Raw genomic sequence first — 25,889 nt, forward strand, 5'->3', positions numbered from 1 at the left:
TTTCTGTGGAGCTGATCGAACATTCTAATCTAGCAAATTATCAAATCTGTGTGATTTGAGACTCGAGGCTTTCCAACATTCTGAGCCTTTATACTCTCCTACGATCCTCGTCTGCGATATGATTTTCACACGTTGGAAAAAAGGCGCTCTGAGCAACGAATGCGCGGTGGAAGCAAGTACTGAAGACTTTCAAGATTTGCTACGACTTATAGCAGCGATTTCTACAGGGGATCACTTGAATCTACCAGGGACATGGAATATCGTCTTCCAGACAGACGTGTTGCTTGTGAATTTTGAGATACATTGCAAATGTCAAAAAGGGTATAGAATAAGCATAAGTGCGGAACGATATCGTAGTGATCACGAAAATCACAGTTTCGCCTTGGGTTCGGCCTCAGTGAAAGGGACATACACTTGCTGCGGTCGCCAGAGCCTGATCGGAGCAACTAGAAGGCCATTAGCTCAATATTGCCCAGAACGGGGTTGGAGAATGAAACAGAAAAACATACCCTGAGTCTCGCGCCAATGGGCCAGTCCACCTGGCACACGAGAAAGACCAACGATGGCAGCAAACATGTTCGTCTCGAAGCCCCTGTAGTGCTATTAGCATGACATAGTTGGACTGGACAAGTCGGGTGGCTCACATGGCAGTGTACAGGAAACAACCCTTCAGATCGGCGTTCGCCTTCACGTTCCGCTCGACAAAATACTGATCCTCGTTTGCCTGACGATCCACAGCCATGGCAATCCGGAGGATCGGGTTGGCATCGATCGCATCCTTGTGCTCGTTCATCAACTCCTCGATCAGCGACAGGCGCGGGTCGCGCGTCTTGTACACGCGGTGGCCGTAGCCGAACAGCCGCGTCTTCGAGGTCTTGACTCCCTCAATAAATTCCGGCACATTCTCCGCGGAGCCGATCATCTCCAGCATCTCGTAAGCCAGGTCGATCGCCCCGCCGTGCAGGGGCCCCATCCCCGAGCCGATTCCGGCGATGATGCCGGAGATGGGGTCGGCCAGGGAGGAGCCCGCGTGCAGGAGGGCGGCCGTTGAGTTGGTCATCTCGTGGTCGGCGTACAGGATCCACAGCTTGTCCAGGCACTTTTCCACCCGCGGGTCGGTGATCCCCATCATCCAAAGGAGATTGCCGATCAGGGAGCGGTGGGGCTGTGGCGGAGTGAACTTCTTGCCCTGCTTGTGGCAGTAAATCAGGGCGACGGTGGTGGCGTAGTAGGCGATGGTGCGGACGATCATCTCGTCGGCGACGGGGAGGTTGCTGTGGAACATGGGCTTGATCTGGCGATGGGAGGCGCGGACGAGGTCATCGGAGGCGGCGAAGGCGCTCAGTCCGGCCATCAGCATCGTGAAGGTTTCGGCTTCGGGGCTTTGAAGGTAGGACTTCAGTCAAATTGATCGAGGGGAGGTTGTCGAAAGGGAGCTTACGGGAATGCGGCAATCACATCCACCACCGATTGGGGAGGCACAGCCTGCTTGGCGACAGCCGCGCGGAAGTCGATCTTTTGCTTGGCCGAGGGCAGAGAGCCCCAGATGAGAAGATGCATGACATCTTCGTATACGTAGTCGTGGAACAGTTGCTGGATGGGGACTTCACGGTAGCGGATGATCCCACGCGTGCCATCTCTAGGAACATAATGTCAGTCAGCCACAGGACAAGCCCTAACGGCCCGGAGCAAGCATGGGCACCTACACCAGTGTCACGCTGGACTTCATGCACGCAATGTTGGCGAAGCCATTGTCCAGAATCCGCAAAGACCGCGGCGCATGGAGATCCACATCGCTGCTGTTCTTCGTAGGCTCGGGGGATTGGATCTTGCTCAGATCGGAGGCGTGGATGTAATTGCCGGGGTGAATGGGGACTTTGATGCTCGCGCCCGATCGAGAGTCGAGAACTTGCAGATGAGCAGGTTCCAAAGGAAGCGAACCTTCCACTACTTGTTGGAGCTGGGTAGTCATTATGATATGTGAGGGGCTAATGTGATGTTGAACATCTACACTACAATGGTGTTGTTTGGGTATATAATCTCTCATGATGGGTTTGCCTGATCTTACTGATCGATGAGGCGCAGTCCGGCAATCCAACAATCCCGCAATCCCTCCACACAATCTATTCGGCTAGAGCACCACCCACAGTCCAGCAATCCTTTGATCCCTCAGCCTTTCAATTATGCGCCTGTGATTGGCACTGCAAGCCATTGTTGTGGGAGCCATATCTGTTGGTGGTTTATCTGCATAACGACCTTCCGACCCTCCGTGAAGGCCACTGCTGCTGAGCACTGACGGTCGCAATTCTGGTCCAATTCTGGTCCAACGTCCACTCAGTCACCATGCAGGACAAGCAAGAGTTGCGCATTCTCACCCCAGTGGGGATGCTGGGATACGGCTTCAGTGAGCCACTGTTTTGGCAAGCCGTCGACGCCGGGGTAGATGCGATTGTGTTGGACAGCGGATCCACGGATGGCGGACCATCACGACTGGCTTTGGGGTCTACGACATTTCCGACCGAGCGATATGCTCGCGATTTAGCCATTCTGATCGCGGCTTGTCATTTCCACCGCGTGCCCGTCATCATCAGCTCGGCGGGGGGCAACGGGGAGGACGACGCGGTGGACATGTTTGTCGACATCATCACCCAGATCATCGCCGAGAAGCACTATCGCCCGCTAAAGGTGGTCACCATCAAGTCCGGAATCTCGAAAGAAACGGTCTCGCAAAAGGTACAGGCCGATCGAATTGTCCCGTGTGGCGCTGCGCCTCCCTTGCAGGAGGAACACCTGGACCAGGCCCGGTTGCTTGTCGCGCAGATGGGGCCCGAGCCCTATGTGAAGGCGATGCAGGAGCATCCAGATTTCGACATCATCATCGGAGGACGCTCGTACGATCCAGCCCCTTACGTCGCGGTTTGTCTGTACCACGGCTTCACGGATCTTGGGGTCATCTACCACATGGGCAAAATCATGGAATGTGGGGCCTCGTGTGCCACGCCCAAGTCCCCCGAGGCCCTGGCGGTCATTCGCAAGGAGCCCTCGTGCTTCGAGATCACCCCGCTCAAGCCCAGTGCGCGCTGCACGAAGAACTCGGTCGCTGCGCACGCGCTGTACGAGAACGCTCGTCCCGATATCCTCCACGGACCGGGGGGTGCTTTGCTCTTGGCCGATGCGTCCTACGAAGAACTGGCTGATGGCCGAACCGTGCGAGTGTCGGGGGCGCAATTCCAGAAATCGGACCCGTACATGGTCAAGCTGGAAGGGGCGCGAGTCAGTGGGTATCATGGCATTGTCATTGGGGCCGTTCGCGACCCAATATTGATTCATCAGATTGACTACTTCACCACGGAGGTTGTCAAGGCGATGCACGAGAAGCTGGAGTTTGACTTTGACTGCCGGATGCATGTCTACGGCAAGGACGGGGTCATGGGAGCTCTCGAACGAGATCGATCCACCATCCCCAAGGAGGTGGCCATCATCGCCCATCTCCATGCCCAGACCCAGTCGCAGACGACCGAAGCCTGTAAATTGGCTCGAACCTATCTGGTCCACGGACCCTACCCTTACCAAGCGGCCACGGGCGGCAATCTCGCCATGCCCATCAACCCGAGCAATTTGACCCTGGGACCGGCTTGTGAGTTCTGCGTCTACCATCTCATGCAGGTGGACGATCCGATTTCCCACTTTCCGATCGCCGCACAATGGACGCCAGGATTGTCGGAGGACCAGGGACAATTGGCAGTGCACCCGAGGGACAATTTGCAGCGGAAGAATGGAAAGAAACTCAAAGATCGCCCGATGCCCCCTTGCGAGCTGGGCTCCAGGGATGTTTTCCTCCAACCGCCCCCTTCCCCAGGCCATCGCTACCTCGGCGACATTGCCTCGGTGGTGCGGAGTAAGAACGCTGGTCCGTTCGAGCTAACCTTTGACGTCCTGTTTCGCGATCTCAACGCGCTCGAGAAGGTCCGCGCGACAGAGGTGCTCAATGCCGACACCATCGCTCGTCTGTACCATATCCCGGCGGAAGAGGTCCTGGTGTGCATGTACTGGCCCTCCGCCTGTGCTTTCAAGGCGACGATCAAGCGACCCATCGTGTGTGGAACTTTCGGGGAGACGGACACCCATGGGTCGCAGCAGCATATTCCGTTGTTATATTTGGAGGTTCCTTGGGTGGAGTAAGCGTACAGTACATTTATGTCAATGCAGAGAATGATCTTCCATACTATGTAGCCTTTCCTTTTCTCATAACGACTTCTTAAACTCATTTTGGTGTGGTGCTTCTGTTGGACACCCTCACTGAAACTTGAGCTAGGGGTCTTTAAATTATCATTTTGCAATGATGCAACCTGGACTGATGCTTTACTCGAATGCACTTTCAGCTACCCGATCGCCTCTACACTTAACGCGGGTAACAAAACTTCTCAAGTGACAAGATGTTTTCAACCTAGTAAAACTAGTCGATCATATTTGGAACGGGGAATCAAGAGTAGCTAAGTACATAGACACGGTCACGCCTCAATCGGATCCCAGAAGACAAACGACCTCGCCTCGATGGACCGCCTCGTCGGCGCATCTTCCGGAGTGTCATTATCCCAGAACGCTCCATGTGGCACGACCTTGGTCACATCGGTATCGAACGAGCTGAACACCAACGCCTCATCGACGTCCAGGTCGCTGGCGAAGTAGTACTCGTAGCGCGGATCAAACTTCAGCACCGTGTCGTGGTCCTTGCCCCCGGTCTCAGCCTCGGAGGGGTCATTGATAGTGTACAAGCGTTCCATGTGTGTGTCATAATGCCAGTCCTCAATCTTCTCGTGGTTAATCAGTAGCAGCGGCCACTGCTTGACGGCCTGGTCGATCGACCGCCACACATTGACGGAGGCCCAGCGCCGGTGGGTGCGCACGAGACGCTCGGCCTCCTCAGCACCGACGACGTTCTGCAGCCGCAAGAACCCGTTGTCTAGGTCGCGGTCGACGTGCGCCACGGCCAGTGAGCTCCCCTTGGACTTGGCGGCGAAAACATTCTTTGCGTTCAGGTTCTGCTGGCGCACGCGGAACCCGAACGGGATCACTATTGCGGCGCCGGTGACCTCGGTGACGAGTTTCTGGACTTCTGGGTAGTACTGCGCTTCAATCGTGGCTTTGCCTTCCTCGGTGTCGGCGGCGGCGAGGAACTGCTCTGGGGTGATGGAGGTGGTGTGGCGAACGACCTGGTAGCCTTTGCTGGCGTGGGTGGGTTGCGGCGACACTGAGCGGAGGTCCGTCACGGTGATATCGATTTCTTTCGGGGGTTTGATGTTGGTGGAGCCGTTGGCGTGGTCGATGTAGGCGTTTTCCCCGTCGCGAGTGCCATTCCACATGCCCACCTTGCCGGTGGTGTTGCGTGTGACGAGAGTACCTGGCATAATGATTGAACAAAGTTCGTTTGGGTGAATTGGGTTACGATGAAGTTGGATAGTCGATGTGAGACAGCTACGAGCTACACTGCAGAGGATGGTGGATATAGTGCTATCTACGACGGCCATATTCTTGGAGATGCAGGAAGGAGAGGAATCGTGGATTCGGGGATGGATGGATCAATGGATGGATGGATTGCGGGATTGCGGGATGGCCGGATCAGTCCGGGGCTGGCCTTACTTGGCCTCATCGTCTGACATGCAGGACGGAGTATGCCGCTGGTGACTTCTTCCATGTGTCAGCGCAAGTATTGTGAGGAAAATCAAAATCCCTTATTCATTGGCACGAACAAGGCGAGATAAGTCTTAAGCCCGTAGTTCTAGGTGTACGTGCTCCGGCCACACTAAGTCTGGCGATAGTCAGCATGATACCTGCATTGAAGTACAAGCATAAGGCTATTGATTACTTCGTTGAGTAAGAACGAGAGTGCAAGGTGCTGCATAATGTAATCTGCTCGATTGACTGAAGATGTGTAGCACATCTGCAAAACATGACAGTGCCGGTTGGTCTCTAGGGTTGGGATTTGCTCACATGACTTGACTGCCACGACTGAAACATCGAAACTCGTAGTTAGCATGTCGAGTCCTGCATTCTTATGTACATGCACCAGAGCGGTAGTAAGAAGAGATACCTCAAGTAACAAGAAATGCCCGAACATTGTCATGCCCTATGCCACGACTATACTCCGGCCTTTTCAAGGCTTGCTCTGGGGCTTCATACTATTCTCCTCGACCCCCCCCCTCCCCCCCTTGAACCCATGCTTTGGCAAAGATGAGTCAGGGTCCAGGCAGCCACAAAGCACAGATCTTGGTCGGATTGATATACTTGGTTTCCTTGGTACGTGCTCAGCATACTCTTTCACTAGCTACTGACAGGCTGTAGCTCATGCTCGGTCCATGTTTGTCACGTCTCGAGTCAATCTTGATTTCATCTCTGCCTAAATCTCCGGCTGATCGACAGGGTCTGATTCTCAACGTCGGTCCACTCGAGGTGCAGTACACTGCATGAGATTTATGCCACGAGCGCACCATGCAGTTCAGCCCTATGTGCTGTCGATCGACACATGAAGCGTTGTTCTCCACTGGCGATCTTCATGTCAGGCAATATCCTTGTGACGTGAACAAGCTTAGTTGTCATCACTGAGATTAGACCTCTCAAGCCATATAGTCACGAATATATTAGCCGTACGTCTTTAGTGTGTACATCATTACAGCAAACACTCTAGGATATCGAAGCGGTGAACATAAAAACATACCTGCATGGTAACAAAAAGCCTGATACTCTGTGCGCCTGACAGAGTGCCGTACTTGTGTATACCTGCGAGACGGTCAATATCTGAAAAAGTATCAGTCCTTCTTACGTACAATCTCAAACCTATCTTGAGGGAGTGAACATGACTATTCGGAGACCGTACCTCACGCTCTCTCCTCACCGCCGACCATACCATAAATTATGCCTTCGACTATGATCGCTAGTCTCGCAGCATAGGTAAAATCGGCGGGCGCATTGGGCTAAAAATGAGTTTATCGGGCTCGTCCATAGAAAACCCGAGCGGCCTAGATCCGGGTGGCGATGTCGGCCAAGCTTCACGCGGCGTTATGGGGCATGCGGGGCCACTGCCCAATGATGTTCCTGAAGCACGATTCATGAATCGTGATTGACTTTGGCCCCCAGAATCCCTTGTGGGACCGAAAATCCAACATGATACAGATGGAATAGACGGTGTGGGTTGTCTCGGCCGGGTAATCGACAAGTGGACACTGCACAGCGCTGAAGGCGGGTCAAACCGACATATACACACACTACCTTATGACTCGACATTCAGCAAAAGGTGAAGCAACATGCTTGGCACGTTATATTCTCGCTCAGCTGTATTCAGTGGAAACTAGACTACCTGGGGGAGCCAACCGTCTTCAGATGGAGAGCTCCACATGGCTACAACAATAGTGCGGTGGGACTGCTGCACGGCCTGGCCCTGTCTAGTGTACCAGTCCACATGGCCATTTGTCATGAACTTTATTTACGAGGCTGATTTTGCCCTGAGCGAAAATATAGGTCTAGGCTAAAGACGAAAGGGAGGCCGACTATCCCCGAATGCTGAGACAAATCTGGTTTCGCGTGGGCGAATCTGATAAGTTATTGCGAGGGAATTAGTTCATCGCCGGCGTAGGGATACTATTGTAGGTGATGGGATACAGAATGATTGAACATGTTTCAGCAGCTCCTTCGGACTGTACTGAAAGCAAAAGTGATTTGTATGAATTCGTAAAAGAATTGGTCTCTATCTCTATCTTATATTGTCTTGGGGTATATCATAGTGCCGGTCCAACATCCCATGGTCCGGACTCGGGTCAAGCCACCCATAACCTTCACTTTTCCTCCCACTCTTCTCTTTCCATGCCCCCCCGCTAGGTTATAATCCGTACCAACTCCGGGTTGCTCAAAACCGCAAGTCGGCTGGGTCGTGGTCGACCGTTGGAGTATCGGCGGATGCGGTTGCAGCTTTGACGAGCCAGGTGCGTATCCCGCGCGGAGCTCCGGGTGAAGACTGCTGCGCACAAGGGGCATGTGAAATTGCTGGTGGTCTTGGATTTCTCCTTCTGGTGTCGGATGAGGTTGCTTTTGGAGGAGAAGTGTCGGCCATTACAGCCATGATCCCAGCACTGGAAATTCTTGGAAGGTTGTTGTGGCTTTGGTTTCGGTGTGGTAGTATTAAGCATCTCGGCTAGTTGGTTTGCGTCCTGTTGGTAGAAGTCCGCCATGAGGAGGGGATCAATGTCGCCGTATAGTTGGCCATGGTCCTGTGATTGTTCTGAGCTGTTGCGAGAAGGTTAGAAAATGCGCGGTGAGGGACGGGGTGGTGCTGGTTGACTCACTTCAAAGTCATGACCGGCAGGTCGGCGGCTCGGTCAAGGTTGAACACCAGACTCTCCTCACTCGAGATGCTCTCCAGCCCTTCCACGGATGAGCTCTCATCCCAAGCAAACTCGGGAACCATGTCGTCATAATGCAGGGTATCCATGAGGTCAGGGAAATCAGTCGGTTGACCGTAGGTGTGGAATGGGCTTGATAACGGTTCCATTGTGTCTTGCAAGTGTGTGTGTGTGTGTTTGCAGATCTGTATGAGTACATGGGTGGGAATGGCATGCTAACCACTCAATTTATATTCCAGCTGCATGCTTCGCTCCACCTACACGTGGGAGGTGTTAGGGCATTGGAGTTGCTGCGGGCAGAATGCACAAACCAATGCAGAATCCACTGAGGGGGTCATCATTGCCAACCAAGCGACGAAGCAAACCCCGCTCTTTAGGCTGAGTCCACCGATACCTACAAGGTGCAATCTCACCCCTCCCCTCCAAGCCTCATGGGGCATGTTTACACTCATACAGGTAAGGTTGTGAGAGAGAAAGGTGTAGAATGGAGGGAAAGTAATATCAGCTCGCCAGTGGTTCAGGGCTTCTAGACCGCGGAAGGATGCCGGACTGGCTGGCGGAGATAAAACCTACCTGATCACCAATCACACCCGCCCGATTAATCTCCCGGCCCGTTCCCTCTAAGTGCTCTTCCAGACACTGATAGTTAACTACCTTACTTTCCACTTACTTTTCACTTCCTTAACTCAAAACATCTGTTTGCTGGTAGTTATACATTAACATGCCTCCAGTCTTGTGTAGGAAGCATGGTCTTCTGCTGGAAATATCCGAGAACAATGGGGGCTTACCACGTTATGCAGTCACACCCCATTTCCTGCCACATAGGGTTGAGGATCCGACTGAGTCGGACTGACTGCCAGAATGCCTCCTAGCCAAAAATAGAAGGATCGTCCTTTTGGAAACCACCATGCAGTCTTCCTCGTATTTTCTTGGGCTATATTAGTCTATACTAAGATTCCCCCTTGGTCTGGTACCAAAACGGAAGCTTAAGTCTGAAGTTGAACATATCTTCACAGTGAAGTGGGGGGGGAGAAGACGAAGGTGGCCACTTAGGCGCTCCACTTCTATAACACCCACAAGCTATCGCCTTCCCAGCTGCAAAAGGTTGAAACTGAACTTGAAAGGACCCTGCCGGACAGGATGCACGGCCACCCAATCAGGGCCCACCAGTCGGAGGCTGTCACACGCTAAAATCGACCAATTTCTTACTTGCACACCTACTGGCAGGGCACACCACATTTCTAAATGCCTTAGTTCGCATCCTGACTCCCTGAGTGGTCATTATTAAGCCGAAAGGACCAAGTCAACTACCGACCATTCGGAGTTTCCTGTCCTTCTCACCTACATCGATCCTGGGGAATCATTAGACAGCCCAAGATGTTACATCTCCCAACGACTGCCAACCTTCGTGGAAATACGCCTTCTCCAATGATCGAACCCGCCGGACCCGCTCCAAGACTGGCAGGATGCAGTGGAGGCATTCAGCTGGGGCGTGGTTAGCAGCCTTAGTGTCTTAGTGTCTCCATCGCGGCTCATTGGGATTCTGATGCGCAATCCTGTCGAACTCTCTCACTTGCAATTCGCTCAAACACTGATAATTCGGCAATGTTTGCTATGCCGGATCGCACTCAGAATTTTCTTTCTGAACGAGACTCCTACCTGTTGACGAAATAAGCAGGCCAATTCTCACTGCCATGGCCACCCATCACGATCCCCGTCAGCCGCCGCACGCCGATTCCCATCATGCTGACTTACGCGATTCAATCACGAATGACGAGAATCGACTCCCACAACAACCAGTGGCAAGCTCCGCACGAGCCAAGCCAATGATCCCCTGGGTGTATGACCTGGGACTTCACGTTCTTAGTATTACGCTGGATGTCTTTTTTCGGGAGGTCTCGCCTCGCAACTCCTTCCGCGTCCCCAACAAGGGACCCGTCATCCTGGTGGCTGCGCCACACGCCAATCAATTCGTCGACTCGCTGGTCTTGATGCAGCTGATGAAGAAGCATGTTGACCGCCGGATCTCCTTCCTCATCGCGGAGAAATCACTGCACGAGCCCTACATTGGCACCATCGCGGGCGCCTTGGGGAATCTTCCCGTCACCCGCGCCATGGACCATGTCCGACCGGGCCAGGGGACCATCTACCTTCCCTCGCCCGAGAGGGATCCGACTCGCATCACTGGAGTTGACACTGACTTCACTGGGCCAGACTTCATGGTCGGAGGCAGCATCATCCTGCCCAAGATTGGCAAAGCCGTGCCAGAAAGCCAGTATATTGAGGAGATCGTAGGGCCGACTGAGCTCCGGCTTCGAGCCCCATTCCAGACTCCACACGCCGTGGCTCTGCTGACACCAGCGACGGGCAACGGAACGCAATTCAAAGTAGCCCCGCACATTGATCAGAAACGGATGTTTGCCTCTGTCTGGCAAGAGTTATCGCAGGGGGCGTGCATCGGCATCTTCCCGGAGGGCGGCAGCCATGACCGCTCGGACCTGCTGCCCTTGAAGGCGGGTGTAGCCATCATGGCCCTCGGAGCCCTATCTCGGGATCCAGACTGTGGCCTATCCATCATCCCTTGCGGCATGAACTACTTCCATGCCCATAAATTTCGATCGCGGGCGGTCATTGAGTTTGGCCACCCCATCGATGTTCATCCCGATCAGGTCAAGGCCTACGAAGCCGGGGGAGCACAGAAGCGCAATGCCATCGGCTCCCTGCTGGAGACGATCAACGATGGTCTCGCAGCGGTTACGCAGCCCAGTCCGGACCATGAGACCCTTCAATTGATCCAGGCCACTAGACGCCTGTATAAGCCGATCGGCAAGAAGCTTCCCTTGCCGTTGGTGGTGCAATGGAACCGGCGGCTACTCAAGGGGTACACGAGATACCGGGATGACCCGCGAGTGTTGCGACTCAAGAAGGCTGTCTTGGATTATAATGTCAAGCTTCGAGCGTTGGGCATCAAGGACCACCAGGTGGAATGGGGCAATATCACCGATCGCCCGTGGCTGGTGGCCTTCGCTACGTTACTGTACCGGCTCGCGGGCTTGCTCGTGTTGAGCGTCGGCACCCTTCCTGGGGTACTTTTGTTCTGGCCGGTATTCGTGACAACCAAGGTGATCTCAGCTAAAAAGAAACGGCAGGCATTGGCAGCATCAGTGGTGAAGGTCCGGGCCCAAGACGTCGTTGCAAGCTGGAAGATCCTGGTGGCGCTTGGGTTCGTCCCGGCGCTGTACACTTGGTACACATGCTTGGTCTCCTTCTGGTTACGCTACGAGCGCTCTGGTGGCTATTATTCTGATTTCCTACCCTGGTATGTGCAGGTACGGACCTGCATCCCCGATACTGTTCCTCTGTGGCAGTTTGCGATCGGGTTCTTTGTTCTCCTAGTCGGGGTCTCATTTGCAGCTCTCGAGATTGGAGACACGGGGATGGATATTTTGAAATCTTTGCCACCGTTGTTGGTCGCTTTAGACCCACGGTCATCAGGATCCCTGAGCCAACTTCGAGCGACCCGCAATGCTCTGGCGATTCAGGTACGCGAGGTAATTGATGATCTCGGAGAAGAAGCATTTCCCGGATTCGATGCCAGCAGCATCCACGGGGATACTCATCGTGAGGATGCTTACCTTTCTCAGCTCAAGCCGATCGCTAATCTCTGAATGGTACATTCTCTAAAACCGGTGCACCGCCTCTTGAATTCATTATATCCAATATTTCCAACACATTAACTCCAATTCTTTTTTTTTTTTTTTTTTTTTTTTTGGTTACACAAAGTCCCACCTCAGCACGATCGGCTAGAGATGGGCCTCAGGCCGCCCCACCCAGCATAGCCGCGTTTTACCTCTCCCTCTTTTTCCAAAATCCAAATTGTCAATCCTTTCAAATCCAATAAACTATGTTGGCAAGCTTTGTCCAAGCACTCTTGGGGGTTGAGACTTGCACCCCCACTCTCGATTTCGCGCGCTTGTTCTCGTCAAAATCCCCAAAATAGCCGGGCCCTGTCAACCCCAATTCCCCGTTTGAGGCTAGGATCCCTCGTTCGCGTGCGTGCTGGTGGAGCAATGCATGAGAGCCAGACTAGCGGGCTAGCGATACAGCCTAGGACCGGTGTCTGTCCAGCCATGTGCTTGTAGCCTTGAACCTTGCAGGGATGTTGTCCCAACACTTCCACAATCGCTGCTTAGTATCAATTCGCTGTCCCGGGCCTGAATCGCGCGGTGGAGCATGATTTTCCTTGTCCACGGGAATGTGGGTATGTCGCGGGTAGGATGAGGTTTCATCACTTTTCATTCAGTGCTCTGTGGTTGTAGAATCGATCGACCAGTGAGGAGCTTTCACGGTTTAGAGTCTTCACTGACGCTGTGGTGGTCGATCGTTCCAGCCGAAAAACAGTATGCTCTGCCCGTGTGGAGGGATCTTCGAGACTGGACGTTACTGCGAGACAATATATATACAGAGCGGGTATCGACCGTGCAGTACACTTCCCACACAGCACAGAATTATTCCTTCTCATTCCTGAAGATAACGATTTCCATCACGATACAATACAAAACCTATGAGAATATTTTCCCATCCCGCGAAGAAGTGATCATGCTACAAAGTACTAGGGTTACATCCTGTGTCAACAACGGTGGACCCCAGCTAACTACACGTAGGGGATGTTCGAGAAAAGGATCTAGTGCCTTGATGCAGCAATGCTAGCTCACTGGGCTACTAACCGATGGTTTAGAACATATTCACAATTCATGTAGGCAATTAGCAGCCATGTGGTTGTACTGTACTCCGTACAGTCCTCTGTATGTACATTTCTGCAATGAGACAAAGCAGATCGGGGAGATGCAATGCCGAAAGCCGAGCCAGTCGAGATGACTAACCCTAGTGAGGTCCGGATTCCGGCAATTACTCGGCCCGACTTGGCTCAAATGCCGACCGCGACGCCATTTCTATCAATTTCCCTGTCATGCCTGCTATATAGTTGCGAGATTGATGAGAGGTGTCTGAAAAGGTCCTGGTAATATTGGTTGGTTGCATGGAGTCACTCAAGATGGAAGTCGTCAAAGGCCGAGGACTGTACTGTACCATGACAGCGGAAATTCCCGCCAGGTCGAAGACTCCGCTAGTTGCTTTTTCCACAGACCGGAGACTTGAAAACACTACGTACCTCATCAGAGCCAGAAGAAAGTGCGTGAGGGATGCAGCCAGGGCCAAACTATTGTGCCTCAATTCCAAGCTTGGAGGTGGGGAGAGGAAGGAGGGCGAGGAATAGGGGATTGCAGGAATGCAGGAATATGGGCACAGGTCACGGGTGTGAGGGCGTGAGGGGGGAGACCATTTTCCTGGGCTTAGTAGGAACTGATGAGGGGTCATCAATCACGGATGGACTTCGCTGGATCTAACGAATTCTCTGATCAGTCTAGAAGAAATTGGCCCGTTGAGGTCAGCGCAGCTTAGTTTGTCGCACTGTCTGGTCAGGGACAAAAAATGGGTTGGGAGAACGCCAAGACCGATCCTGGCCCTACAACAACAACAACACCACCACAACATCTCATCTCTCTCTATCAATCTCCCCTCCCGCTCGGTGTCGCCACGCCCTGCGTAGCTTCCCACTCGGTGCCACAGTCCTATTTTCCATTGTATCGGTTCTTACTTCCTGTCAGTCTGACTTCCCCAATTTTGAGACTTTTCCGACCGTGGCAGTATGGAGACTTCCCAGTCTCAAGGGCCAGTCCCCGCGACCGACCCTGCCCAAAGTAAAGAGGCCCCGCCGATCAAGGAATGTCCAGCCTCCGAGGCAGACTCTAACATCAATCTGGTAAGCTATCTTGAGAGTCGGTCGTTGGTTTTAACACAAACACAAGCGTTAAACCCTACTCCTCGACCTGCTATTGACACCTCCAGGTGACCTGGGACGGCGAAGATGACCCCGACAACCCGAAGAACTGGTCGTTCAAGATACGATGGAGGATGACAGCCATCGCCTCGACCTTCGCCTTCATCTCGCCCATCTCCACCTCCATGACCGCTCCCGCCTTGGGGACTATCGCGAAAGACCTGCACATCCACCATGCCTTCGAGCAAACGATGAGCCTGTCGATCTTCCTCCTGGCCTACGCTTTCGGGCCCCTATTCTCCGCCCCGATGTCCGAGGTCTATGGGCGGCGCGTCATCTTGCAGGGGTTCAATCTGATCTATCTCGCCTTCAATACCGCGTGTGGATTTGCACAGACAGGGCCCCAGCTGATTGTCTGTCGCTTCTTTGCTGGGTTTGGTGGAAGGTGGGTGGCCTCATATCCGGCATTGGTTGGCCGCATCAATCCGTTCTCATTATCTGATGTGTTTACAGTGCGGCAAGTGTGATTGCTTCTGGCATTCTGGGTGACCTGTGGCGCAAAGAAGAACGAGGCCTGTCCGTCAGTATCTACACTATGGTCACTCTGTTGGGACCGACCCTGGGCCCTCTGCTAGGCGGATTTATCACTCAATACAGCTCCTGGCGCTGGACCTTCTGGAGCGTGAGCATCGCCGATGGCCTGTTTCAACTAATTGCCACCTTCTTCTTCCAAGAGACCTACGCTCCGGTGCTGCTGGGTCGCAAAGCAGCCCGACTACGCCAGGAGACAGGTAACACTTCCCTCCGCACCAAATGGGAAGAAGACGACCTGAGTCTGCGTAAGAAGTTGCAGGTGGCCTGCACTCGGCCGTATATCCTGCTGGCCACGCAGCCTATCTTCCAGGTGCTGACCCTGTACATCTCCTACCTCTTCGGGCTGGTCTACCTGGCGCTGGCGACCTTTGCCGAGCTCTGGACCACCGAGTACCACCAGTCGATCAGCACCGCCGGCTTGAACTATCTCGGGTTGGCCGTAGGGTACATCATTGGCACCCAATCTTGCGCCATGCTGATTGGCATCGTCTACCGTCGTTTGGTGGCGGGCAACAATGGCACCGCCCAGCCCGAGTTCCGCCTGCCGCTGCTGCTGCCAGGGGCCCTGATGGTCCCCGCCGGACTGCTATGGTATGGCTGGAGTGCGCAGCATCATCTGCATTGGATCATGCCGGATATTGGCATTGCGCTGTTTGCAATTGGGGTCAAGTATGGCACGCAGTGCACCCAGTTGTATGCCTTGGATGTGTATCCGACTTATGCTGCGTCGGCGAGTGCGGGAGCGCAGTCGTTGCGCTCGCTGGCGGGGTTCACTTTCCCGCTGTTTGCCCCGTATCTCTATGACAAGCTGCACTACGGTTGGGGGAATTCGGTGCTTGCGTTGGTCGGGTTTGTGATCGGGGTGCCTGCCCCGATTCTGTTGTGGATCTATGGGCCAGCGTTGCGGAGGAGAAGCCAGTATGCCACGGGGGTGTAGAGTGGAGTAACCCAATGAATAGATATACATCTCAATATATAAATACACTACAATACACGAGCTGATACCATATCCTACTAGACCTCTGTCGATGAGTCAACTTCTAATCTTATTCTTAAAGAGGAAAACCAGCAGTGGTACTATGAACTTCCGTAAAAATCGTCATCAATCCCCATGAAAGACTGGCAGTACTTCAACCCTCGCAGCCGCTGCGCCTCGATCTGCTCCCACGTCCACCCACTTCCCAGCTTACTCGAAGGTGTGAACTCGAACTTTGCATCGACGCCGCTCGCACTGGCCTTGTCCACCACAGCCACCGGCTTAGGAGGCACCTTCCCCCCAGCGGCGAGCAACCTTTCCACAGGCACCGTCAATCTCCCCTTCTTGACACAGTACTTGCTCATCCCCACCGCCGCGACTACGTGGCTCCCATCCTTGTTCCGCTTCCCCGTCTTCACAAAGTGCGTCAGCACGTAGATCCACTTCCGATCCCAGGCCACCACCTGCGACCGCATCTCGTACCGCTCAAACGGCTTGATCTCCTTCTTAAAACTGCAGTACACGCCGCCGAGAGCGATGAAGATCGGTGCCCGTTTCGGAGGCGGGCGCCCCGCTGCTGCGGCCTGGGCGGCGAGTTCGGCATCGATCTCCGCGCCGACTTTCTCGCGCCCGGGCCAGTAGAAGTAGGCCATGGGCGTGATGCGTGAGGCGTCGAGGTCGGCATAGTAGGTGCTGTTGGATTTGTGGAAGTTGTAATCCGTCTCGAGCAGGGAACAGTAGGAGGTGGTGGTGCCGACGGCGAAGATCGGGTGGGTTGGCTGGCCTTGCAGGTCGACGGGCGGGCTGGGGTTGCTGGGCGGGTGGGCGAGGTCGTGGAGACCGCGGATGAACCAGTAGACGAGACGAGCCTGGATGGGTTTGGGTCAGTGGAATGCTATATGGCCTGGATTGTGTTTGTAGACTCGAGTGTGGGCGTACCGTCCATGCGAAGGGGAGAGATTTCCAGTTCAGTACGGCAAATGCGACGAGGAAAACCTTGCTGGGTGCTAACGAGCCAATGAGCCCGGCTATTTCAGTGGCTATCATGGTCGCTATGTTGGCAAAATGCCGTGGTTTGCTGGAAATGGGTGTTCAGGGTGGTGGTCTTGCGGGCTGCAAGACTTGGAGGATATGTGATGGGACAAGATACAACCTGGGTTGAATATAGTCTGGCTTCAACATCGAAGGAGTGGAAAATAGAAAGCCGAGCGTTGGATTAGAAAAGGCCCCTGTGTCTACTTTCGTCCATCTTTGTCTCGTACGATTCTGTGACCGAGAGAAGGAATCAATTGGCCGTTCTTTGGTTGCAGGGAAAGGATTCGGGGATTGAAGGATTTGCGGATCAGAGGATCCATCTCGCCAGATGCCACCCCAAACAGCCTTGCAGCGGTTGACATGACAGATGAATCCTGCACGAAGTATCTCCCAGGAATGACGGATTGTGGGATGTTTTGCCTGTGAGATTGGGCCCGAGTCTTGTACATAACCTGCAACGCTCTCGAGTCCAACATTGGGCCCACGATCTGCACCGACAGGACTTACTGATTGACAGACGCCAATTCTCGTCTCCCAAACCTCAACATGGCGGTGCAAGAAAAAGAAGTCCTGGCCGAGAGGAAAGAGCCTCCAGCACAGCCACTGAATGAGATCCATTGGTTCAAACGCCTGGAGTGGTTCCGAATGTTCATCATCTGGGGCATCCCTCTACTCGGGTTCATTGGAGCCACGCAGGTTGCCTTACACAAAAAGACGGCTATCCTCATGATCGTCTACTATTTCATCAGTGGAATCAGTCTTTCAGCAGGTGTGCCAGGACTTCCATTCTCATTCACCCCGAGACCCTGCACAGCTAACCTACAGACAGGCTACCACCGGCTCTGGTCCCACCGCGCCTACACTGCGACAGCAGTCACGCGGTTCTTCCTCGCCTTCTTTGCAGCCTCCGTCGGCGAGGGCAATGCCTACACGTGGGCGCGCGACCATCGTGCCCACCACCGCTTCACGGATACTGATCAAGACCCGTACAGCGTGCACAAGGGCCTGTTCTATGCCCACTTTGGCTGGATCATCTTCACGCAGGACCGCAGCCTCACGGGGCGCACCGACGTGTCCGACCTCAAGAACGACAAGATCGTGATGTGGCAGCGGCGCAACTACATGTCGCTGTTTGTGCTCACCGCGTTCATCTTACCCACGGTCTTCGCGGGGTTGCTCTGGGGCGACTGGTGGGGTGGCCTGGTCTATGCAGGGGCCATCCGGATGTTCATTGTCCAACAGAGCACCTTCTTCATCAACTCCATCGCCCACAGCCTCGGGGATCAGACCTACTCCGACCGACACTCGCCGCGCGACAGCGTCATCACCTCCTTCCTGACCGGAGGCGAGGGCTACCACAACTACCACCACGAATTTCCCATGGACTACCGCAGCGGAGTGCGCTGGTACCACTACGACCCCCCGAAGTGGACGATCTACATCCTGTCCTTGTTCGGGATGACCTCCGATCTGAAGCAGTTCCCCGACAACGAGGTCAGCATGGGCGCGCATCAGCAGAAGATGAAGAAGTTGAATCGGGAGGGCAAGGGGATCAGCTGGGGGACTCCGGTGGATGACCTTCCACTGTTGACCTGGGCAGAGTATACCGAGAGAGCGAGCGGGGGTCACCATTTAATCTGTCTCAAGGGGGTTATCTATGATGTGGCTCCGTTCGTACATCAGCATCCGGGTGGCACCAAGATCATTCTTAGCTACGTGGGGAAAGACGCCACCGAGCAATTCTTTGGCGGAGTCTATGCCCACTCGAACGGAGCGGAGAACCTGCTCTGTGGAATGAGATACGCCCGGCTCGTGGAGGAGACAAAATAAGGAGGTGATTGGATCTAGTTATGTTGATGCCGTGCACGATTGGATGATCGATGTTTGCCCTGCTTAGAAAAGACCGCGCTGGGTGGAAAGAAACCATAGATATCACCGCAATAGGGTTCGAATGGAGGTAGTGAGGTGATGTAGCTGTCTGATGAACAGCAATGATCAAAATGATGTCAGTAAGATATTAGTGTGCCTTGGTTGTCATGCATTTGTGTATCCTTTCACAGAAATAGCCAATCCTTATATGCAATCAGAATTCACACCTTTTCATTTGCCTCTCGAGACCCTGGTACTGTGCCCTTGTTCTGCGGGCCGGGTTGCCCGCAATACCCGCATGGAAGTGTCTGCCCGTTGTGGGGCCATGCGCGATATTCTCTCCGAGTCTAGACGCTCGAGAACTTTCCGTGCTGCACCAACTTCCCTAACTAACTAGGTTATTCTGGATGACGCAAGGACCAAGTTCGTCTTAGAAAGGTTTATATATATGATCCCACGAGTTCAGATTGGAAGGCTATTCTATGTGTGACATCTCTCCCCCGGAAGCACGATCACAACCTCTGATTACCCGACATCTGCTCAATTTACGTGGAGCCAAGCATGGATTCTGCATTTGTGAGATCGGTAGCACAGGGTGCCCTGCTGAGTCCCGTAAGTCAGGTCAGTCACCTCCTAGTGAAGCCGACTAGCGGTCTTGCTGGGATGGCAGATTAACAATTCTTCTAGGGATCCGATATCAGCAGAAGTCTCGCGAGCACACCGTCTGGCACACATTCGCAAATATCCTGCTTGTCAGAGACAGTGTCACAACAGCCACGTATAAGCTCGGAATGTGCTCACAGCAAAGGATCTACAAACCTCGGCGGTGTGCCGAGCTGCAAATCATGCAACCGCCTAGGTTCGGAGCAGCGAAGCTCAAAATCTAGTCGAAAAACAGCTCCAGTATGAGGCCTCTTTTCTGTACCATGACACAGTCAAAGCTATACTGACAGTATCGCAGACCACTGCGTCACGACCGCGCAGCCCATCAACCCTCACTCCGCGCGAATTGGAGAAGAGCTTCCGGGCTTTATCCTGCCACCACCGGAAACTACAGCAGAAACACGCCGACTTGATGAAGGCACACCAAGAGAAAGACGAGGAGATTGCACGCCTGAATGCTAAGGTCTGTGCGTTGGAAAGCGAGCTCTACCTGACGCGACTCGCGTACAGCGATGATTTGGCCGTTGATCCCCTCCAGACCTCGTTGAATCAGTATGATATCCGGCCAACGAGGGAAGCAATCTCTTGCGATGTTGCGCTGAGTGCTCCAGAGCCATGCTGAGCCGCTGGACCTTCGAGGTGACCTTAAACCTTTGGTTGCATAGCCCACCTCAAACACGCATGGATGATGTTTGATTTGTGAACGTGCCAAGAGGCTGTGTGCCGCGGAGGGCTGTCGGTGCCTCGGCTATCGAGAGGGAGCGAAAGAGAATTCTACCGAGGAAGGCCGACCCAACACCGAGCAAATCCCGAATAGTCTCACACAGCAAGCAAGATAAGGTCCAAGTTCGGCCAGGTGATGGACCCCTGCGCTGCCTCGGAAAGGTGGTGGGTTTCGCGGACGGGCCTATGATAACCTATGAGCCCAAGAGTCCACACCTCCCATGATAGGGTCGTTCACGACCCAAATGAGGTGCAATTCACGAGGAAAGCTTGCGAAGAATATTAGTGGACGGTCGCATTCTTCGACAGGAAGGGCTGGGGATAGCTCCATAGGTCCATCCAACAATGTGGGAGGGAAGAAAGATGAATCGTTCAATCGCGGTTTATATACATAACAGCTTTGCGTCTATCCTTTCTTCTTGAATTACGTGTCACCTCCTCCGCTGGACCTACTGCACAAACAGCTCAAGCAGTTAAGGGCTTTTGTGCGGTCACCACCAGGAAATCGAAGATGGGGTGGACCGCTCCCTTTAAGGCCTCAGCCCGGACCCCAGCGTTCAGAGCATCGACATCTTCCTGTGTCCAGCCCAGCATATCGATGAAGAGCTGCGCGGTGAACCCCTCGACCCCCTCGATGAAATTGACCCGCATAAAGCTCCCACATTCCTTCAGCCGCGCATCCTTGGGCCACGGTCCAATAGGCAGTTTGAATTCGTGCTTCTGTACGTTGGTGAAGCCCGCCTCGCGGACCCAACCCTCAAAGGAGGGAGCCGGGTCCAGGGTCTGCCCGATCTTGTCCCCGGCCTCGATGAGCCCCTCCATCATCTTCACCATCCAGCTATCGGATTTTAAACTCCCATCCGCGGAACACAGCGTGTTGGCCGATTCCTGCAGCTCCAGCCAACCCCCAGGCACCAGATTATCATAGCACTGCTGGATCAGCCGGGGCCAGTCGCGGATGGACCCGGCCATGTAGCGACAGTGGATGTAGTCGTAAGGCTTGTTTCCCACCCACTCCTTCTCGACGTCGTCGACGACAAAATGCACGTTGGGCGGCACCCAGGCGGGCTGAATGGGGCTGAGGTCATTGCCCACGATCTCGGCGATGGCCGGGTTCTCGTCGCCCATCTGGATCGCCCACACGCCCGTGCCCGTGCCGATGTCGAGCATGCGTAGTCCACTGGGGTCGATGGGCGCCAGGTACAGACGTTGGCTCAGCAGTCGGTAAAAGACATGGTGGATCATGTCCAGCCGGTCCTGTTCGGGCTGATCGTTGGGGAATGGGTAGCTGCCCGATTGATAGGCGTGATACCGCCGTCCATGCCGGTATTCATACTTCAGCACAGTCGAGCTTAGCGAGGTGGTTGAGGAGGAAGATTCATTTCCTCCTCCAGCCCCCGGATGCTCCTCCTCCATGTCCACTTCGATGGGACTGGCAGTTGCACGATGAGCCATGGCGGTCAATGATTCCTGTATCGACTTTGCTTTTCTGAATCTTGTCTGAATTCTTTTGTTCCTTTCCATTGTATAACCGTTTATCCCCCCTTCCTTTATTATTGAGAAATTGAGGAGAGAGAGAGCCCACTTTGAGTGAAATGTTGGGTCAAGGAGTTTAGCATTATGCCATGAATCTTGCCACGTGCCTGGTGGAATGTGGAATCAATACGGACATCGGTCTTTTCCGGACCGATACTAGAGCATAGACCAATGTAGGATGCAGTTAGTAACTACTGTACTAAGTACTTTAGTACTCCTAGTCCAACTTTCGTGCTACGACTCCGTACTCCAGGCTAAGTCAATGCTGGTGGTGAGAAACTGCTGTCTTGGCAGTCTAGTTGCTAGTTTTTTGTTTAGTTTATTTAATGGTTCTGCTTGATCTTCGAATCTTGATATCTATTGTACTGTACTACACGTAGGTATTGTTTGCCACCGTATACTCACTATAGAACTCATCTTCTAGCAATAGCAGAAAGTAAGCGAGGCAACAACATTCCCAGGCCCAGACCAAAACCTACCAGCGATTATTCACTTTTCCACCCCCCACCGCCTTTGACCAACTGCAATTGCTCCCAGCGCTGAACATACCAATAACAGAACCCATACGAGACATCGAGGAGCAGGAACACCGCCAGACTCCACAGCACCAAGGGACTGTTCAGCCATGCAAATGACTCCGGCCAGTACCGCCACCGCAGCCCAGCGAAGACCACCGTGCAAGAGGATCCGAGGAAGCGAGAGAGCCTGAGCCTGTCAGTACGTCGCTGCCAGACCACATGAACAAATCGTGACGGGAATGGTGCTTACCACAGAGTATACGAGGCGCCGCGAACACTGCCCCGGCTGATCAACTGGCAGAGCGCACCAGCACTCAGCGCCAGCTGGCAGAAGACCGCCCCCCAGGAGTAGGCCAGGGACGGACTAATCTCGCGCGACAGGGCCAGGAATCCGGTCAGGAAGACGATAATGCCGATGAGGAAGATGAGCGGGAGGTTGCGCTGGACGAGCAGCGCATGGTCCCATTCGTTGGGGGCGTGTTTGATGGCGGCGTAGATGATGGCGAAGTTGACGGCCAGCCCCACGAGGAAGACTCCCTGTTCAAGGAGGCTTTTCGATGGGTAGATCAGCCCGAACACGGCTTCCCAGGCAATGTTGGCGCAGAGAGGTATGATTGCCATTGCATAGGTCTTGTCGCGGAAGGAGACGTGCACCATGCCGATGTAGTTGACTGTCCAGCCTAGCCCCATCCCGAGGACGAAGAGGTCCGCGATGGGCTTGACGGCGCGGTAGGCTTCCGGCGCTTTAGTCACATCGAAACCGTCCATGCTGAATATCTTAGGCGAGGGTGATATGCTTGTTTCCGCAACGCTTGGGTCTACTTCGCGTGGAAGAGCTGGGTCGGCGGTCATCAGCATTTAAATAAATTGACCCATCTTACAGTGCCATCTGCAGCAGACATCATGTGTAGCCTCTCTCAGAGATCAGGGATCAGGGATCTGGCGAATGACGTTATCCAGTTCTGACTTACAATGTGGCAGGATGCAGAAACGAGCTGAATCTATTGTCTCCTGAACCAAGCCAGTCAAAGTGGGCGTTCAATTGTCAGCTCCGGGGCATGTTGTGCAAGGTCCCTCGGAAACGCCCAAACAAACATGACTAAGATGACTATGATATCCCTCAGCTCGTGTTTGGGCTGGAAAAGCGAAGTGCAGTGACTTTGTCCGGGTGTACTGGTGTCACAAACCTCGTAAAGATGTTGTCCTACACGTCGTCAATCTGAGACCGCATGGAACGGCTGTAAGCTCACTGTGCAAATCACTGTAATAGAATCCCTTTTAATCTCTTGTGAGTGCGTGGTTATGGAAGTCGACGTATGTGGGAGTCGGCTTTGCTCTTTCCACCTATGCGACAACCTCCGAGCGCGAGTGGATCGAGATCGAGGAAGAAAGAAATTCGCATCAACAATGTGAAGCCGACATGGATCAGGTCAGTAAGCTAAGACACAACGCAGCCTGCTTTGGGTGCTGGGATTGTTTGATCTCTATAAGATTTCTGCCAACTACATTTATGTCGACACAGAGAACGTGTATGCTGTATGCTGTATCCCATCCGATATCTTTTATTTCTCCCCTCCCCCCAGGTTCATCGCGGCACTGACGCAGGCGAGGTGACTGAATGCTTGTGGCATGTTACCAATCTGCTCCCCGGATGAGGCTACCTCTTCCGAGAACATGCCCAGGTGGTTTGCAAATGACAGGATACTGTCGAACTGTGAGGTGGCCGTTCTCCGCAGCTGCTTGAAGAATTGATTGTGAGGCAGATACTCCTTAGACCGGGCAGCCTGGATGTACAGAGAGACCGGATTAGATGACGAGCGGAAGGCAGAAGCAAACATAAGGAAGGTGGTACGTACGCGCATCATCGCTTCGACAAGCCAGAAGGTCACCATCAGGAATGCACCTTCGTTCCCTCCAACCCCTATTGTGCATGTCAGTACCGCTCAGTGAGACCCGGACGCACTGCATGGATACACTCACCATCATCAATCTTTCCAGTGTCGTATCGCGATACCATGTTGGCTACACTCAATCCTCCCCGGGCCGGGGGCTCCATGATCTTCTGGATCGTGCTCAAGAGACGAGGGTCGTTTGGAGCGATGAAGAAGACGAGTGGAGCAATGAGCACCGCCGCATCCAATGCATCTCGGTTCTCGTAGCTCATGCAGAAGAATCCTTTTTCCGCGTTGTACCCCTTGGTCATGATCTCGTCGTACAAGTCGTCTCGCTCCTGCACCCACCGGGCGCGTGCGGGACAGGGTAAATTCGAGCGTTTCTCCGCCAGGCGAATGCCGCGGTCGAGCGCAACCCACAGCATAATCTTGGAATAAACAAAGTTCTGCGGAGGCCCGCGAACTTCCCAGATGGACTGATCGGGTTGATGGCGAACCTCAATCACGAAGTCGACCATGCGACGGATCGCAAGCCAGTGATCGTAGGAGATGTCGGCGGCATGCTTGTTGTACAGGTAGATGCTGTCCATCAGCTCCCCGTAAATGTCGAGCTGGATATGGGTGGCCGCCCCGTTGCCAATTCGGACTGGTCGGCTTCCACGATATCCCTCGAGATGATCAAGTTCCATCTCGGGGATCTCCCGTTCGCCGTGAATGGTGACCATGATGGGCAAGAACGGATCCCCGGGCCTGGCGCTCTGGGACAAGGGGGGGAAAATGCGATCGAAGATGAAGTTGATGTACGATTCCGCCTCCTCGGGGTAGCCGTTCTTCAAAAAGACGTAGACCGTGAAAGCCGCGTCGCGCACCCACGAGTAGCGATAGTCCCAATTGCGACTGCCCCCAATGTGCTCGGGGAGAGAAAACGTCGGTGCCGCCACGATTGCGCCGGTGGGTTTGTAGGTGAGTAGTTTGAGAACCAACAAGCTTCGTTCCACTTGTTCGCGGTAATGTCCACGGAAGGTGCATTTGCTGGTCCAGTCGGACCAGAAGTCGCCCGTCGTGCGCTCCAACCGTCTCAGCTCCGGGGCCAACACCAAGGCATTGGAAGTGATTGCCTCCTGATCATGCAGGAGGAGAGTGATCGACTGGCCTTCCCTTAAGGTGACTTTGCCGACCAAACCAGGACCCAGATGACCCGGTCGCTCCGTCAGTTGAAGTTCCGGCCTCAGTTGCGCGTCCGCGGCCAGTTCCCCAGCATCCACCAGCAGACTGACCTCGAGTCGCTGGGCCACGGACTGAAAGTGGGCCCGATGAACCCCATCTCCCCGCGACAACTGAGCGGTGTGAGAGTCCCGGGCATAGTTGAAGGCGGGAAAGAGCTCGATCTCAATGTCCATCTCGCCCCGCACACATTCCGCCTTGCGGATCAGACCGGAATGACACGCATGATGAGGTTGACCGGCGAGATTAGGCTGATTGCAATGACACCATTCGGGCAGCTCTTGACTTCCCAGGACGGGCGACTTGGGCTTGGTGATGGGGAAATAGTCGAGGATATTGATGACCCCCTCGTCGTGGATCCAACGGGTCTCGAGCATATTGGTGTAGGGGCGGTAGCGCTGCTTGCTTAAGGGGTTGTGCAGCCCACGACTGGGGGTAATGGAGAAGTGGCCGCCCTTGGCTTTGTCGAGAATGCGACAGAAGATGGAGGGCGAATCGAAGACCGGCCAGCACATGGAGTCAATGCTACCATTCTTGCTGACCAGGGCGCAGGTGTGCATGTCGCCCACCAGGCCATAATCCTCGAGGCCACAATATTCTTTGTCGCCTTCCATGACCGGGGGGGGG

The 25,889-nt window shown here is 54.0% G+C and overlaps 13 protein-coding genes across 13 annotated transcripts; 5 read left to right on the plus strand and 8 right to left on the minus strand.

Annotated features, from left to right (window-relative positions):
• Nucleotides 1-27: 27 nt before the first annotated feature.
• On the minus strand, nt 28-1,457 carry BO86DRAFT_127485 (citrate synthase). The gene is made up of 3 exons (XM_025666077.1): nt 645-1,457; nt 510-592; nt 28-446 (listed from the first exon to the last, which is right to left on the minus strand). Exons 1-3 carry the CDS (start codon nt 1,358-1,360, stop codon nt 370-372), a joined length of 876 nt encoding a protein of 291 aa, XP_025526445.1. The 5' UTR covers nt 1,361-1,457; the 3' UTR covers nt 28-369.
• Nucleotides 1,458-2,343: 886 nt separating this feature from the next.
• On the plus strand, nt 2,344-4,182 carry BO86DRAFT_449081 (uncharacterized protein; the record flags this gene model as incomplete). The annotated part of the gene is made up of 1 exon (XM_025676685.1): nt 2,344-4,182. One exon carries the CDS (start codon nt 2,344-2,346, stop codon nt 4,180-4,182), a length of 1,839 nt encoding a protein of 612 aa, XP_025526446.1.
• Nucleotides 4,183-4,511: 329 nt separating this feature from the next.
• BO86DRAFT_433311 (uncharacterized protein) lies at nt 4,512-5,433 on the minus strand (the record flags this gene model as incomplete). Its single annotated transcript, XM_025675831.1, has 1 exon — nt 4,512-5,433. Exon 1 carries the CDS (start codon nt 5,406-5,408, stop codon nt 4,512-4,514), a length of 897 nt encoding a protein of 298 aa, XP_025526447.1. The 5' UTR covers nt 5,409-5,433.
• Nucleotides 5,434-7,958: 2,525 nt separating this feature from the next.
• On the minus strand, nt 7,959-8,126 carry BO86DRAFT_275465 (uncharacterized protein; the record flags this gene model as incomplete). Its single annotated transcript, XM_025667261.1, has 1 exon — nt 7,959-8,126. A coding segment is annotated over one exon (168 nt), but the record flags the coding sequence as incomplete, so codon positions are not given.
• Nucleotides 8,127-10,219: 2,093 nt separating this feature from the next.
• On the plus strand, nt 10,220-12,061 carry BO86DRAFT_364910 (uncharacterized protein; the record flags this gene model as incomplete). The annotated part of the gene is made up of 1 exon (XM_025670031.1): nt 10,220-12,061. The coding sequence occupies one exon, from the start codon at nt 10,220-10,222 to the stop codon at nt 12,059-12,061; it is 1,842 nt and encodes a 613-aa protein (XP_025526449.1).
• A 1,047-nt stretch (nt 12,062-13,108) lies between these two features.
• On the minus strand, nt 13,109-13,994 carry BO86DRAFT_127537 (uncharacterized protein). The gene has a single exon (XM_025666078.1). The coding sequence runs from the start codon at nt 13,767-13,769 to the stop codon at nt 13,302-13,304; it is 468 nt and encodes a 155-aa protein (XP_025526450.1). The 5' UTR covers nt 13,770-13,994; the 3' UTR covers nt 13,109-13,301.
• On the plus strand, nt 13,962-15,770 carry BO86DRAFT_390311 (MFS transporter). Its single transcript, XM_025672350.1, has 3 exons — nt 13,962-14,214; nt 14,301-14,677; nt 14,746-15,770. The coding sequence occupies exons 1-3, from the start codon at nt 14,101-14,103 to the stop codon at nt 15,761-15,763; spliced, it is 1,509 nt and encodes a 502-aa protein (XP_025526451.1). The 5' UTR covers nt 13,962-14,100; the 3' UTR covers nt 15,764-15,770.
• Nucleotides 15,771-15,903: 133 nt separating this feature from the next.
• BO86DRAFT_433323 (uncharacterized protein) lies at nt 15,904-16,849 on the minus strand (the record flags this gene model as incomplete). Its single annotated transcript, XM_025675832.1, has 2 exons — nt 15,904-16,671; nt 16,742-16,849. The coding sequence occupies 2 exons, from the start codon at nt 16,847-16,849 to the stop codon at nt 15,904-15,906; spliced, it is 876 nt and encodes a 291-aa protein (XP_025526452.1).
• A 534-nt stretch (nt 16,850-17,383) lies between these two features.
• BO86DRAFT_433325 (acyl-CoA desaturase) lies at nt 17,384-18,667 on the plus strand (the record flags this gene model as incomplete). Its single annotated transcript, XM_025675833.1, has 2 exons — nt 17,384-17,606; nt 17,667-18,667. The coding sequence occupies 2 exons, from the start codon at nt 17,384-17,386 to the stop codon at nt 18,665-18,667; spliced, it is 1,224 nt and encodes a 407-aa protein (XP_025526453.1).
• A 600-nt stretch (nt 18,668-19,267) lies between these two features.
• BO86DRAFT_380453 (uncharacterized protein) lies at nt 19,268-19,991 on the plus strand (the record flags this gene model as incomplete). Its single annotated transcript, XM_025670721.1, has 3 exons — nt 19,268-19,318; nt 19,394-19,609; nt 19,668-19,991. 3 exons carry the CDS (start codon nt 19,268-19,270, stop codon nt 19,989-19,991), a joined length of 591 nt encoding a protein of 196 aa, XP_025526454.1.
• A 566-nt stretch (nt 19,992-20,557) lies between these two features.
• On the minus strand, nt 20,558-21,508 carry BO86DRAFT_316001 (class I SAM-dependent methyltransferase; the record flags this gene model as incomplete). Its single annotated transcript, XM_025668117.1, has 1 exon — nt 20,558-21,508. The coding sequence occupies one exon, from the start codon at nt 21,506-21,508 to the stop codon at nt 20,558-20,560; it is 951 nt and encodes a 316-aa protein (XP_025526455.1).
• A 516-nt stretch (nt 21,509-22,024) lies between these two features.
• Nucleotides 22,025-23,183, minus strand: BO86DRAFT_341494 (uncharacterized protein). The gene is made up of 3 exons (XM_025669080.1): nt 23,118-23,183; nt 22,397-22,982; nt 22,025-22,333 (listed from the first exon to the last, which is right to left on the minus strand). The coding sequence occupies exons 2-3, from the start codon at nt 22,912-22,914 to the stop codon at nt 22,114-22,116; spliced, it is 738 nt and encodes a 245-aa protein (XP_025526456.1). The 5' UTR covers nt 22,915-22,982; nt 23,118-23,183; the 3' UTR covers nt 22,025-22,113.
• A 365-nt stretch (nt 23,184-23,548) lies between these two features.
• On the minus strand, nt 23,549-25,889 carry BO86DRAFT_364919 (glycoside hydrolase family 15 protein). The gene is made up of 3 exons (XM_025670032.1): nt 24,127-25,889; nt 24,003-24,067; nt 23,549-23,930 (listed from the first exon to the last, which is right to left on the minus strand). The coding sequence occupies exons 1-3, from the start codon at nt 25,874-25,876 to the stop codon at nt 23,709-23,711; spliced, it is 2,037 nt and encodes a 678-aa protein (XP_025526457.1). The 5' UTR covers nt 25,877-25,889; the 3' UTR covers nt 23,549-23,708.

The sequence above is a fragment of the Aspergillus japonicus genome (genome assembly GCF_003184785.1).
Source record: "Aspergillus japonicus CBS 114.51 unplaced genomic scaffold BO86scaffold_34, whole genome shotgun sequence".
Taxonomy (NCBI): Eukaryota; Fungi; Ascomycota; class Eurotiomycetes; order Eurotiales; family Aspergillaceae; genus Aspergillus; species Aspergillus japonicus.

Excerpts from the sequence above, each read along its gene's own strand:
- BO86DRAFT_127537 (XM_025666078.1), bottom strand. The coding sequence starts at position 13,769 with ATGACCCCTCATCAGTTCCTACTAAGCCCAGGAAAATGGTCTCCCCCC.
- BO86DRAFT_127485 (XM_025666077.1), bottom strand. The coding sequence starts at position 1,360 with ATGCTGATGGCCGGACTGAGCGCCTTCGCCGCCTCCGATGACCTCGTC. Across the intron at positions 593-644 it reads TGTTTCCTGTACACTGCCAT|GGGCTTCGAGACGAACATGT; the intron begins GTGAGCCACCCG and ends ATAGCACTACAG. Across the intron at positions 447-509 it reads CCATTGGCGCGAGACTCAGG|TTGCTCCGATCAGGCTCTGG; the intron begins GTATGTTTTTCT and ends ATGGCCTTCTAG.
- BO86DRAFT_364919 (XM_025670032.1), bottom strand. The coding sequence starts at position 25,876 with ATGGAAGGCGACAAAGAATATTGTGGCCTCGAGGATTATGGCCTGGTG. Across the intron at positions 24,068-24,126 it reads CACTGGAAAGATTGATGATG|GGGTTGGAGGGAACGAAGGT; the intron begins GTGAGTGTATCC and ends CATGCACAATAG. Across the intron at positions 23,931-24,002 it reads TTGTCGAAGCGATGATGCGC|GCTGCCCGGTCTAAGGAGTA; the intron begins GTACGTACCACC and ends CTGTACATCCAG.
- BO86DRAFT_390311 (XM_025672350.1), top strand. The coding sequence starts at position 14,101 with ATGGAGACTTCCCAGTCTCAAGGGCCAGTCCCCGCGACCGACCCTGCC. Across the intron at positions 14,215-14,300 it reads CAGACTCTAACATCAATCTG|GTGACCTGGGACGGCGAAGA; the intron begins GTAAGCTATCTT and ends TGACACCTCCAG. Across the intron at positions 14,678-14,745 it reads TTTGCTGGGTTTGGTGGAAG|TGCGGCAAGTGTGATTGCTT; the intron begins GTGGGTGGCCTC and ends ATGTGTTTACAG.
- BO86DRAFT_341494 (XM_025669080.1), bottom strand. The coding sequence starts at position 22,914 with ATGGACGGTTTCGATGTGACTAAAGCGCCGGAAGCCTACCGCGCCGTC. Across the intron at positions 22,334-22,396 it reads GGCGCCTCGTATACTCTGTG|GCTCTCTCGCTTCCTCGGAT; the intron begins GTAAGCACCATT and ends TGACAGGCTCAG.